Source organism: Leptinotarsa decemlineata, unplaced genomic scaffold (assembly GCF_025532065.1).
Source record: "Leptinotarsa decemlineata unplaced genomic scaffold, Ldec_3_MD MMD2_tig00000218_RagTag_RagTag, whole genome shotgun sequence".
In the NCBI taxonomy this organism is placed as follows: Eukaryota; Metazoa; Arthropoda; class Insecta; order Coleoptera; family Chrysomelidae; genus Leptinotarsa; species Leptinotarsa decemlineata.
Window position 1 is genome coordinate 6,440,147 of NW_027412545.1, and position 14,404 is coordinate 6,454,550.

The 14,404-nt window shown below is 33.9% G+C and overlaps 1 protein-coding gene across 1 annotated transcript; it reads right to left on the reverse strand.

Annotated features, from left to right (window-relative positions):
* Nucleotides 1-412: 412 nt before the first annotated feature.
* On the reverse strand, nucleotides 413-13,803 carry LOC111503286 (uncharacterized). The gene is made up of 2 exons (XM_023157556.2): nucleotides 13,263-13,803; nucleotides 413-1,377 (listed from the first exon to the last, which is right to left on the reverse strand). Exons 1-2 carry the CDS (start codon nucleotides 13,639-13,641, stop codon nucleotides 956-958), a joined length of 801 nt encoding a protein of 266 aa, XP_023013324.2. The 5' UTR covers nucleotides 13,642-13,803; the 3' UTR covers nucleotides 413-955.
* Nucleotides 13,804-14,404: the final 601 nt, after the last annotated feature.

Sequence of the window (14,404 nt, forward strand, 5' to 3'; positions counted from 1 at the left end):
GTTCTATAAATTTCATCCTCTTCTCTTCGAATTGGGTAAACTTCTTTCAAAGCTTGACTGTATAACTTTTTTGATAATAAAGAGATAATAAAGTTATAGAACTTTAACCTACTCAGGTCAACCCACTACAAATATTTCAGATTTTCTGCATAGCAAATGTGTAAATATTGCTTTCAAATCCAACAACAACTTAGGCATGCACATTGAGAATAACAAAGATAAAAGTCCAGTTTCCGAAAAATCGGGAGTATATAAATTATCATGTGGGTCATGTCCGATGTTTTATATAGATCAAACTGGAAGAACGTTCAAAGTCCGCATAAAGGAACACAAATATAGTTTCCAGAATGGAAAAATTAATGCCACATATGCCACTCACTGGATCACAGAAGGGCATGAGTTTAACCAGGAATACAGGCACCTCCATTTCTAGAAAAAAGGTTTGAAACTTAACCTGTCGGGGAGTATGAAAATAAACAAATTCAAAAACTCTCAATATCTTATGAACGATCAAACTGAATTGAATAATTCGCCATTATTGAATCTGTTCATTTCCACGTACAAAAATTAGGTATATTTCGAGTACTTTCGAAAAATTTATGAATTAGTAGCTGACCTTCTCAGGTAGATTCATTCTTTAGAAATTAGGCATACGAGTAGGTAATAGGTTAGAGTATCAAATGGTTGTAATTTAGAAGTAACTTTTAGTTTTAATTTATGTTCGTATAGCGAAACACGTGTCGTGGTTTTTGTAAAACCATTCATAGTGAAAATCATACAATAAACTGTATTAATTAGTTTAAGTATAGATTTTCATCAAGTATCGGCCAGTTCTTTCCAATTAAAAAAATGGAATATCTTGTGAAGAGACAAAAAAATGATCCCTTCCATAAATAATCTAAGAAATTCAAACTGAAAACACCGAAATTGTAATTCACTTTGAGTTCCAAAATATCTATGAATTGAATGATATCCCCAACTCATTAAACCTCTCGTGACACACATAGTCGTTGTGACTATAAGCACTGCTGTTATTCTGAAAAATGTAAGGATTATGTGTCATCTGCTGCGTTAAACAGAAACTAGAACTTGTCACGCTGGCGTCAGTAGTCTTTTTGTCCATCTCGGATTTTTCGATTTTTTGTCTCTTATTCTTGTACCTTCTGTTTTGAAACCAGATCTTGACTTGCGTCGGGGTCAATTTCAGCCCTTGCGCCATTTGTTCCCTCTCCGGGGCTGACAGGTACTTTTGTTGTTTGAAACGCTGCTCCAGCTCGTACACTTGGGCCTGGGAGAACAGGACACGTGGTTTCCGTTTGGACCTTTGTCGGCCGGACTTCCGTAATTCGGTTTTGGAGCTTGTCACTTGTTGAATTTCTGGAAATAGAAGGGTTCCATTAAAATTGGAGAAAAAATATATTTGTCTGAATCTTGACTGAAAATAGCAATACTGATATATATGTTGTATATCACATATATTGATTCATACTGTGACAGTTACAGTAAAAGAGTTGGCTCGAAAATGTGCGAGTTTTTTCCGGATGGAAAGTTACTGCACTTCCGGTACCGAGTAGGGGAGACCGGGTAAGCTTGTCTCACGGGTCGGTTGTCACAGCGGCCATATTACAAAACTGAACGAACGAAAAAGTTTATCGAACAAAATCGAAGTTTCGCAAAAGCAATATCTCCATCCTAACGTCACTTCAGTTTACTCTCATACTGTGTGAGGCAGATACGAACATTTGTTTTTTTTGGACGACTAAAGTAAATTTTTGTGCATTTGTGTCGGTTCTCATAACAATTTTCCGTAGATATATATTATTTCATGTATATTTGATGTGACATATGTGATTCATGATATCACTCTCCGTTTTTATGAATAAATAATAATAATGATAATAATAATACATCGGCTTCATTGATAATACAAACAAAAAACAATTCAGAGATATATTTGAGAATGAAAATAGGTTACAGGATATTCTGGTACACCTTGGCGAAGTCTAGCTCAAAGCTACTCAAACTCAACCAACACGCACCACTCCAAAATGCACGCGAAACAGGGTCGTCTACATGGGGGGATTGGGGGAGCATCCCCCCTGCTTTTTCGACTTGGGAAAAAGTTGGTAAATTTTGGGCCGTGAAGATAGAAAAAAATAATAGTAAAAAAATTAATAAAAACCAAAAAAATTAATATGATAGAAAAGAAAGGGAGAGGTAATAAGGACCAAGGAACTTGGTCCAAAGTAGAATAATTTCCATTATTATTTTTATAATTACCAAAATTTATTTTTGTTTGTGCATACCCTAACGGGCATAGGCATTCAGCCAATCTTTGGATAGCTAAGTAAGAAAATTGATATAATAGTAACTAATCCCTCGGCTTTCATTTTTTCGAAAGTTGGGAAATTTTGCTGGTGGGGTTGGGAAAATTTGGATTCCCTCCCCCTCCCTGGTATTTCTTTTCGCTACGGCCCTAACGCGAACATACAAAAATAAGACATTTAACAGTGATGGTACCACTAAATGAGAAACGTAAATAAAAATAATAATTTGTTATTACATATATAGAGAGTTGATAAATAATTAAATTTAATTGATGTGTTGTTTATTATTATGTCGAATGAGCAAAAGTTGACATTACTGACTATCATAGATATAACTTTTATATTTGTATTTGAGTTTTCTGATATTGAATCTCTTCAATTGCTCGGGCAATGAATAATAGAGTTTTACAGCACCAAAAAGAAATGATCTCTGAAACTGTGCAGTGCGATGTTGTGGCATAGTTAATTTGTTTTTGTGTCTGTTTCTTAAGTGAATATTTTCATGCAGAATTAGGTTTTGTATCAAAAGGGGAGAATGGGGAAGGATAATCAATTTATGAACAAAACAACCCAAATGATGAATCATACGGTTTTTCATATTGAGCCAATATGGGATTCAGAAATAGAATCATACTTACGAAGTCCATGAATTAGGCGGCAACAAGAATAATTTTGCACTTTTTGTATTCTAATAAATTGATGGATGTAACCGTTACTACGTGGTAGTAAGTCATAATTTGTTTAAAATCTGTTTTTTCGTTAACCAGCTGTCGCACCCCTACGAACGCCAACCCTCAGAAGTCGAAACTTGTACGAGCTAAGGATTAACGAGGTCTTATCTTTTAACGTGTGATTCCTAACACGGGTTGGACGATAGCAAGTGAAGATCGATCGTTCATACTAGGGCTTGAACCACCGAACAACACGGCAGTCAATTCGAGTGAGTGAACAAAGCACCCACGCCGAACCGCTTGGCTACCGACCGACCTGAAAAGATAAATGAAAATTTCTATGTTTTTTACCACTTTTATTTATAACTAACGTTAATGCAGTTTCGTCCTATAAGGACAATTTCTTATACAATAAACCTAGTTTAGGACTAGGTTTATTCTATAAGTTTGAAAATGTCCGTATAGGACGAAACTGCAGTAACGTTGGTTACAAATGAAAGTTGTAAAAAACATAGAAATTTTCATTTTTTTTTCTCATTTTTTGTATTGTTTTTTTATCTGAATCATATAAGTATGGCCCATATATGAAGTCACAGTAGTTGAAATGGCTTAGCACCAAACTATCACAGAGCATTCTTTTTAGAGGTTGGCTCAAAAAAAACGATTACAGTATAACAGTTTCAATGACATATAAGCTTTTTTCATTAAATTTTTAACATGAATAGTGAATCTAAGATCAGTGTCAAGCATCACCCGTAAGTTTTTAGCTGTATTGACAGGAGTCGATTCATAGTTATTTCAGGGGTTTATATTTTGAAATGTGCTGCATTTTTTGTTGGCTTTTTGAGTTTCTGCCACATACAATTTTGTTTGTTTCAGAAAAATTCATAGAAATGTCATGGCATCGAATGAGAAAGTCTGATCAACTAGTACAACACGCAGTAATACTGTGTGCTTCAAAAGAAGTGATTTTGGGATTAATTATTATCGCACTCCGACACGGTTTTGTATAAAATTCACTGTCGAAGAGATGAGCTACATGGTTTCATCAATATCATCAATAAAAATTGGTTATTGAAGTTATAGGCAAATCTTCACCGACAAATAAAAGAAAGAATTAGAAAAATACCTACTTATGGCTTCAAGTATTCATTTCGAAAAACATTTATCATAATTTTGATTTCGAATATTCACTGAATTTTAGACTGACTGAATATAATTTCACTAGGATGGGTATTTTTAGTTTACAAGCATTGCGGCCTGATGGATATTTTTGGTATTTTAGTTACCAGAAGGAAGTTATTTATTTGGAGCAAATATGTTTTTTCCTACAAATGAGACACTTTTTTCCTTTTTTTTGGATATAATTAATTACATATATTATTCCACTTTTGATGAGAATATTCATTTGAAGGTTTTTTATACCCCTCAATTACCTACTTGTCCCAGATACTGTGACAACCATCCCCGGACCGGGGTTAAAAGTCACACTTTTTCTTTTTCATAAGAATTGTTATATTTCCTCTATGGATGATGTTGAATAGAAAAAAAATATTTTTTTCAAATGAGTATAAAACACTATCTATTGATGAAAAAATTCATTGATAATTTATGAAAAAGAGCACTAAAAATGCAAAAAACAATACATGTGACTTCCAATCCCAGTCTCCCCTAGTTGTTGCCTTTCGTCTCGACTGGAATACTACAGAGAAAATTCTTCTTATATCTTGACAAGAATACCGTTTCTCTCGACCAGAGAAGGCTTTCTATTGTCTCATCTTGTCTTGTCTCTACTTCTCTTGACGAGAGAACGTCTTTGGTATTCAGAATTTGCAATAGCCGATACGTATATCACTTATGTTTATGTGTTTTTAAACTTATATCGAATTGACATTTTGAACCAAATGTTGATCCAGTAGGTAGGTATTCGACAGATATTCAAATAATATCGCCATTCTGCTGATGCCTGTACAAACTCTTGTCGAAAGCATATTCGATATATCACTATGTGTTAGGAATCACACGTTAAAAGGTAAGACCTCGTTAGTCCTTAGCTCGCACAAGTTTCTCAATTTCTGAGAGTTGTCGTTCGTATATGGGGGCGACAGCTGATTAACCCAAAAACAGATTTGTTGAACAGATTTGAATACTATATTCAAACGTTGCATTGAATTATCTTGTTCAGCAGTGATGCCGTTTATTCATTAATTGAATTACTTTATTCTGGTGAAAGTATATAAAACACTTTATATCTATCGAAAACTTGCTCCTGAAATTGTCTTGGATTCTTGATGTTCTTCCAAAATAAAAAGACGAACAAGAATTCTGCCTACAAGCATATTTTATTTCATAATCACTTACATTTATTCAAAAATCAATTCGTATCCATAGGAAGTATGTGTTGGTAACTCTGCGCTATGTAAAAATTTCAAATTCAAAAAGAAATAAACAACTTCCTAGTAGATTAGGAAACTTACTACAAGACGAGTTGAAATAACAGATACTTCAAAGAAACATATTCAAATATAATAATAAATTCCATTTTTTATTTCATTTATCCCGAAAATAGAAAGTTTTTTTTTTAAATCTTACATTTCACCCTAAAAATATATCAAATATTATGGGGTTCATATATTTTGTTTAAATTGTACTCTAATCTGTATACGTTGTGAATAAAGTTATTATTTTTATTATTATTATTATTATCATATAGTTTTCTGTATCAATAAATAATATAAATGAGTAAATTTTCAAAGCTGATCTATCTCATAGTCAGTTATTTATTACTTACAGTGTTTCAGTAACAACGTCAAAGTATAAAATTAGATTAGGGCAATTCAGATAAATGTTCTGTACGCTGATTTCCTTGTTTCTGGCAAAATTTCATTATTTTATCTTCAGTGCATGAGTTTGCTAAATGCTGTTTTAAAATTGTGATGATAGTATATATCATTCTATTCTCTATTACCTCTAAAGTTTCCTACAGATTTGAATGAGGTAGAGCAGGTTTGGAACTTTCCCTTTTTCACTGGCACAGAAAATTGAATTACAAAGTATCTCCGACATTTTTGTAGCAAAAGAGATACACTTTGAATATCAAAAATAACAATTCAAAAATTTTCAAAATCTGTTAAAAAAACTGTTTTTCCGTTACTCAGCTGTCGCCTCCCTACGAACAACATTGTGTGAGCTAAGGATTAACGAAGTTTTACCTTTTAACGTGTAACGTGTAAAATGGCATTTCAAAAAAGTAAATGAAATGTAGGTGAATTGGTGAAAAAAATCAATTATTAAATTTTTCCTCAAAAACTAAGCAACCTTCGACTTTTGTTTCTCATTTCTTCAACTTATTTGGCAATATTTTCATAAAAGGCATCATAGTGTCGTCGCATTTTGGAGAAAATGGTCCTCACATCGCCATTTCGAATAGAAGTGGCCGCTTGTGTTATATCGTTGAAATAAAATTTCACATGCCATCAAATGATCGAAAAAAATATGCAGGGTTCGATTCAAAAACTCTTGACCTGTGTCCATTTCAGGTTGAACCGGAAGAGATTTTCCAATTGTTTCATTGTTGGAAATGTCGTTTTCAATAACGTAATATTTTCGTTTCAAATTTAAAATTTTCCATCCCACAAAGAACTGAATGGTACCGTGTACAATGATTTTGGTGTCATCTGGCATATTATTCTAAGAGATATACCGAACTGAAATGTTTGCTGAAGGTTCAGCAAAGTGGAGATTTTGTTGAAAATCAACAGCAACAACTACCGTCTCCTTTTACTTTGCTGTTCACCCTTAATTTAATGTAAGACGCATGGGTTAACTTTCTCATTGAAATTATAATTCAACAGAGATACAAATAGTCATTATTCTGAACATGAAAATAAAAGCTTAGTGTTATTTCATGATACATCTTCGTATCCAAAGAAAATGAAATGCACCAAATCAGCCAAATCAGAATGAAAATATGTGAAACATTTTTCAATAAAACCAAATTCAATATTATTCGAATTTGGTTTTATTGAAAATCAATAAATCAATACATCAATATTAATTGAATTTGGTTTTAGCCCCATCTTTCAGGAATCGGACGTGATATCGTATTTTCTTTACAGAAAACTTGGAAAACTGCCACCTCTTCACCATTCAACCAAAATTTTTTCAACATAGGTTAAAGGTTACACATACACGGTCTGTTCAGAAAGTGAGGTGAATTGTGGCTACGTACATTCGATTGGCGATTATTTTATGTTGGTACACTTGTCCCGAACACATGTTCCCAGTTTCATCTATTTAGCATGTTTAGTTTGTAGTTAGAAGTATTTTGCGTGTTCCACGATTTTCTGCTATCAAAAAAATTGATCCATCAAATCTTATGTAAAAAGTGCTCAAAAACACTTGAAATGTTTACAGTGGCATATGGTGCCACTCGGAGTCAGAAAAATGTGTACAAATTTTTCACAAAACATCAAGAAGATGTTAATGACGACGCTCGCTCTAGGCGCCCCAGCACATCACAACCAATGCAAATGTTGAGGAAGTGAAAAAAATTGTTATGGAGAATCATTGAATCATTATTAGAGAAGTTGCTGAGGATGTCGGTATAAGGGTTGGCTAAAGTCATGAAATTTTTCCGGAAATTTTGGGCATGAAGCGTGTGGCAGCGAAATTCGTTCCAAAATTGCTGAATTTTGATCAAAGAAATCGTCGCATGAGCATCGCTTAGGAATTTTTGAATGATGCTTAGAAGGGTCATAAGTGGTGGCGAATCATGAGTATATCGATATGAAATCGAAGCCAAAGTCCATTCGTTCCAATGGAAGGGCCTAGGAGAGCCAAGACCAAAAAAATCACGCCAAGTTTGATCAAATATCAAGGTTTATCTCGCACTGTTTTCTTCTATTAACGTGGCGTAGTGAATCAGAATTTCTCGCCACATGGTCGTGCGGTCAATAAGAAGTATTATCTTGAAGTCATGAGCCGCTTGCGAGAAGCAATACAAAGAAAACTTCCGGTATTGTGGAAAAACACGTAATCATGCCTCAGCCACCGTATTCCCAGATTTGGCCCCTGCGACTTTTTTTTGCTCCCAAGATTGAAGAGACCCATGTAAGGACGGCGTTTTGCGACGATTGAGGAGATGAAAACCGAATCTCAATGACATACCTCGGAGAAAATCGATGATTACATAGCTTATCAGTAAATCAAACCAAAACCTTTTATTTCATAACATAAAGTCGTAATGTTTTGAATGAATGGAGTGCTTCATGTTGTAATGCCCTCCAGATTGTTCATGAAGAGGCATGCAGAATTTGGAATTTCTGGCGTAAAATGAACCTAATGAAAACACTTTTGCACGCCAGAACTGAATAACTGTCTATTGACGTTTTGCTAACCAAGTTAGCATCATCAGGAGATGATTAAAACGGAATCTAAGAACTAAGTTGAAGTATTCTGTATACATATGAATAAACTATTATTTTTGGCAATGAGTGTCATTAAATAAATGCACTGAAAAAATAAAACAAGTCACTTATTACGAAACATCGATGTCCGCCATTGAGGATGACAGTGTTCTATGTAAGTGAAATTATACTCTCTTCATATACTTCATATACTATATTGTGCAGCAATTTTGTGAATGATATTAGATTCAATTACATAACAAATATGAAAAAGGAAAATAGGAAAAAGTGTTTTTTGTATAATTATGTATAAAGATGGAGAAATAGAATGCCAAAACTTTTTTTTTTCAAAAATTAATCTCTTCTGAAAATATACCCCTTTCAATCTGATTGTCCACTTTTTGAAAATATGAGTACACTCGTATACTAACATGAACACGAAACTTTTCTGTATAATCGAAGCCAAATAAATCTAGTTGCCCATATATGGATCACTTCCCGACGAGTGTGTGTAAAAATTTTCAAGAAGTTTTCATTGTGTTGAATAACAGTCTTTACGATATCGAAATGGAGTCCCCAAAATAAATAGTCATTATGAAAATCTTTTTTGCGTATTTCAATACGAATTTATATCACACATATATATCTAATCAAATTCATGGTGAAGTCGAAAATGAAATATTTTTTTTATTACTAACGTATATATCCATAGTTTCACATATTTTCAAATAGTGATTTTCAGGAGGAGTTCACATATATAAGTTTTCCATCGAATTATCATTCGATAGTGAACACCCCGCCCCACTTTATGAAAATATTCTCACAACAATTAAATTGATTAACATTTTGACATGGTCTGTGGCATAACTTCTTAACCTTTCAAATTTTTTGGAATTTTCCAGGCATAATTCCAAGGCAGTCCATTAAATTTCAAAAAAAAAAACTGTTGATAACTTCACTTTTTACCTCAAATTTCTACGAGAAGTGGCAATCGAAGAAGCTGACGAACTCTATGTGATGAATATTTTTATGACCGTTAAAAAAATTGTGGAGAAAATAAGTGTATTCGTTCCAGTTCAACAGTTTAAATTAACTCTACCTTTCGAAAAACCCTATTGTTATGCTGGAATAATGAAAAAATTATTAATCCGATAATATACACAATATGGATAACATGATATTTTTTCATATATTTTCTTGATTTGAAAAATATATGCGGTTTTCCATTATTTGAGAAGTAAGACTAATAACTGTTCCTCACAAAAATTAAAAAGTTTCATACAGAATCCGCTTTATTGAGTAGGTACATAAACTATTTCATTCGATATGGTACAATAATAAATTTGAAATATAGAAAATCGTGAGTGAAGAGTGGAAGCCTCTCAAATATTTTCGCCAAGATTTCTGCCGAACATTGCTTTCGAAATTGTCCATGCTTACCATTTTTCAATATATTTTAAGACTTTCTCCCACATTTTGAAAATGATTTTTTGGAAATCGAGTTGAGAATACCAAAATTGAACTTTTGATGATCACATTGCTAGCAATTCTCCTCTCTAAAAGTTAGTGAGAAAAATACTTCAAGAAAATTATTTTTCATTACAATCAGTTTCATCAACATATGAAACACCAATAGGCGTAACAAAAACAAAGTTGCTTCCACGAATTGCTTCATCATTTTAGGAAAGCACAAGGACCTCTAGAGGAGGTCAGTGTACAATGTCGTTTCAAAATCCTTAATTTTTCTACAATACTTAGACTTTGAATTCTACAGTACCCCCTGATAACTGGCAAAAAAAGTACAATTGAGAATTAGAATTCTTGTTTCTACCGAAACGTTTTGACATATTCCGAAGCATTTACTGAGGGATCCTATAGTCTCGATGAAACATCCAGTAATCGCTATATTGTTGATACAAATCAACATTTTGTACGGCACTAGATTAGGAAAAGTGGTAGCATTGAATGATCTACACGATCACCAGATTTGTAGCCCGTTGATTTTATTTAGGAGAGTACAATGAACGATGCTCTCAGAGCAGTGTCTTTGTGGAAGTGACGATTTAAGTTAGATTTAGATCGTTGTTTTTTTAAGGAAAAAACACAAGCCCTTAAGAAAATCTTTAAGCCGCTTTAAGAGCGATGCCTGTGCGAAAGTGGCGATTCACATTGGATTTGAATCGCTGGAGATTAAATCCTTCTGGAAAAACGTTCTCAGGAAGTTTATTCCACATGAACGCAGTTTTCCAAAATGATGAGCAGCCACAGCCCGTTGAGTGGTGGGATCAAATGTGCCAAGTTACTTGAATCCAGTAGCTTAAGGGTATGCTTAGGGAAGCAGCTCCGTACATGAGAACAATAATCATTCGAAAAAACCGGTTCGAACTTTTTTTCCTTTTAGGTTATAATCATTCAGTTTGAAAGTGTTTTTCGTGAAAGCACACTACTTCAAGTGAGGGTTTCCAAAAAGTGTAATTGGAAGTTTACTGAGTCGATCTGCTAACTCAAAAGACTTGTTTCTTTACATTACTACAAGAAATGTGATTGTTAGATATACATTTATTTGAATGATGAAGGAACCCCCCGAGGAACCCCCCTAGGACACATAACGTTATAGACAATTATTTCACAAAACTTTACAGAGTACATATTTTCTCAAATTCACGTTCAGCCTATTCCCAAAAAGGACATATCTCTAAATATTTGGAAGGCTTCAACATCTTGTTTCGGAAACAAATATCAACAGGAGACCTTCTATCATATGTCACCCATATTTGGAATAACGCAATCGAGAAACATAGAGAATCAAGAGTTGTAGCTCTTGACATTTTTAAGAGCTTTGACGGTGTGTGGCATGAGGGTGTGCTGGCCAAACTTTGAAGCTATCGCTTGTTGGATCATTTTTGTGTAAGGCTCTTCAGCTTCTTGAAATTGACCATCGACAAACATCTCTCGAATACTTTTACCGTCAACGCTGGTGTTCCCCAAGGTTCTATATTATCTCCAACCCTCTTTATATTGAATATCAATGACTTATTGGAAAAAAAAATTAATATATTGCTTTGCTGGTGACAGCACACTTGTTTCGTCATTCCATTTGGATTCCAGGACATCGGCGGCGGATGCACATCTTTACCGGCAGCAGGATATTGCATATCTTAATGTGAATCTAGTAGTAATTTCGAATTGGGGTGAAAATAATCAGGTACAATTCAATGCCACAAAAACCTAGGCATCGGTTTTTTCCAAAAATATAAATGTCTCCGAACCGGATATAATAATGTCAGGTCAGACAATTCTACTTTCTGCAAATGGACCCCAATATGTCTTGGCACAATCATGTCGCTGGAATTGCAAAGGCTGCTTCTCAAAAGCTTGGAACACTGCTTAGATCAGACCTTCTTTGAAGTATTGTTCTAATGTATGGAGCTCTAGTCCTAAGCATACGCTGAAGCTACTGGATTCCATACAGAACATTGATAGTCTGGAACATCGAAGAAAGGTTGGAGATTTGCCTCTCTTCTATAGATACTTTCACTAGTTCAAGTATTCAAGTGACTTGGCACATTTGATTCCACCAAGAACGGTACATATCAGAAATACGCGACAAACTGCGTCAGCTCATCGTTTTGAGGTTCAACTCAGTACACCCCGAACTTTACAATTCAAGAACTTTTCCATCTGGAGAACTACGTTTGTGGATTTAATCTCCAGCGACTCAAATCCAATTGGAGTCACTACTTTCTCAGAGGCACCACTCTTAGAGCGCCTTAAAGGTTTTTATGTAGTGCTTTTGTTTCGTCCTTAAAAAAAATAATGGAGATGAGCCGACGTGCTTTCAGAATCAATCCCCTTCCTGAATTTTACAGTATTTGTGACATATTCATTTTATTGAGATTTGATGAATACAAAATTGCTGAGCTATAATTAACGTGTATAGGGTAATTTTGAATTCAGTTAGTAATTCACGAGATATTCTATTAACATTTGTTATGAAAATAATCAAAATGAGAATGAGTTTCAAAAATATATCTAACATAAAAACCAGATAGAGTTATCTAATGTTTGACACTAGATGTTCTGTACATTCAGTCTGAAACATACACACTTTAATATTTGCGTTCAGGTTCATATACCATAAACAGTAGTGGCCCCAAAACACTTCCTTGTGGAATTCCTTTTTCATAATATATTTCAAATAAAATTGAATTTCATTCTCAGTCATTCATATACTTTATCCCTCATTGGTCGAATTGTTTCGAAAGTTTTCTACGAGTAGTCAAGAAGTAGCTACAGCTATTACAGCAATTATGTACTCACATGAGTCTTAATATTGCATTAACTGCAATATTGACAAACATCAACCTTTTTTGCGATATCCAGGCTGATTATTTACTAAAATAGGATTTACCAAAACTTGATGCATTAAGGTATGTAGTTTTGTTCGTATACATAGATACAGTATTTTTCTATAGTTGATGATCTGATTATGGAGCAAAATTCTTTTACTTCGCCCGTATTGGTTACTTTTCAAATAGGTAGGCATCAAGTACTAATTTTTAATCTCGCGATTAATACGATCATATATTCATGGATGTCTGTGAATAAAAAAGGCTACACTTGAACCATTTGTTGTTGTTGTACTATAGCACTGTCAAAATTGTTGATAAATTTTGACAGGAATGTTCTGATTAGTTGAATATATGCAAGGAGGGGTAAAAACTATCATCTGACAAAATTACATTCTCAAATTACTATGCATGCTTCTAATTGAAAAATATTAAATGATTTTGATTCATACGCTCTTTGTGAAATGTTTCAGAATAAATAAATATAATAATAAATGAATAACTCACTTGGGCTTTCAACTTTGGCATATCCTTCCTCCCTTCCAGTTCTGTGTGGTACGTCATTTTGATGGGTTATATACATATTGTTCAAATGTTGAATGTGTGTGTTTGGCTCTCCATAGGTGCTATCACAGTTCCAATAACTTTTACTAAGGTAATTGTCTGTTTCGTTACTAAAATAGTAACTGTTTTGCTCATTACCACAAAAATAGGAACTGTCCCAATACTGCTGATGCATAGCTTCACATTGCTCCTTCTTCACACTGTTAGCATAAAACTCACTCTCAGTTTGAATGTTCATGTTCAAAATGTCTTTTACAGAAAAAGGGGTGCTCGTGATATCACAATGTATTTCTGTAGAGTTTATATCGTATTGTTGTAACATATTTTTTCTGTAACTAGTTTTGAACAAGTTAATTAGCACTACCACTCGGTTCGAAGTCCAAACTAATTATGCATTAACCTCAATCTATTTAGCCAAATCGTTAAGACTCAATCAGCGCGTGTAGAACTCATCTCACTCTCATCCAATGCCACTTCTACCTTAAACTATCCATACTTAAGAAGTATTTCAGTTTGAATAACTTCAAGCATGCCGTTGCCGTAACTTCATGCGGCTTTAGGTTCAGATTTTCTGATGTATCGATGACGTCATCGAAGACCCGCCTCCTACCAATAGAATTTGAGATAGAGCTAATATTTGTGTTCTTGATTGATTGAACGCCTGCATAGGGCGATTAAATGGATTTGAACGAGTGAGGTTTGTGTTATTTACGCTCTGTGATTAATGAATTAGTTAATGCGTATAATATGTACCGGGAGATGAATAGTAAGAAAATTATTCATAGTTTCAGTTGACGTTCTGTCTGAAAGTGAATGTTTAAATTTTTTTTAATTCACTAATTCTGCGAAGGAAAAAATTAGGCTCAGTTAATTTTCATCCATTTTCATAACTTCACCTTAGGAGGGCGTAACTGAGCTTATAAAAAAATTAAAATTTGTCAAATGACACTTCTATAATCTGCTAATTGATACTTTTGAGATCTGTCAAATTAACTCATTTAAAATAAGTTCCTTCTCAAATTTGTCACAGAAATTTTGGAGGGTGGAAACATATTATGAAAATCCACGATAATGTATTTATGTAA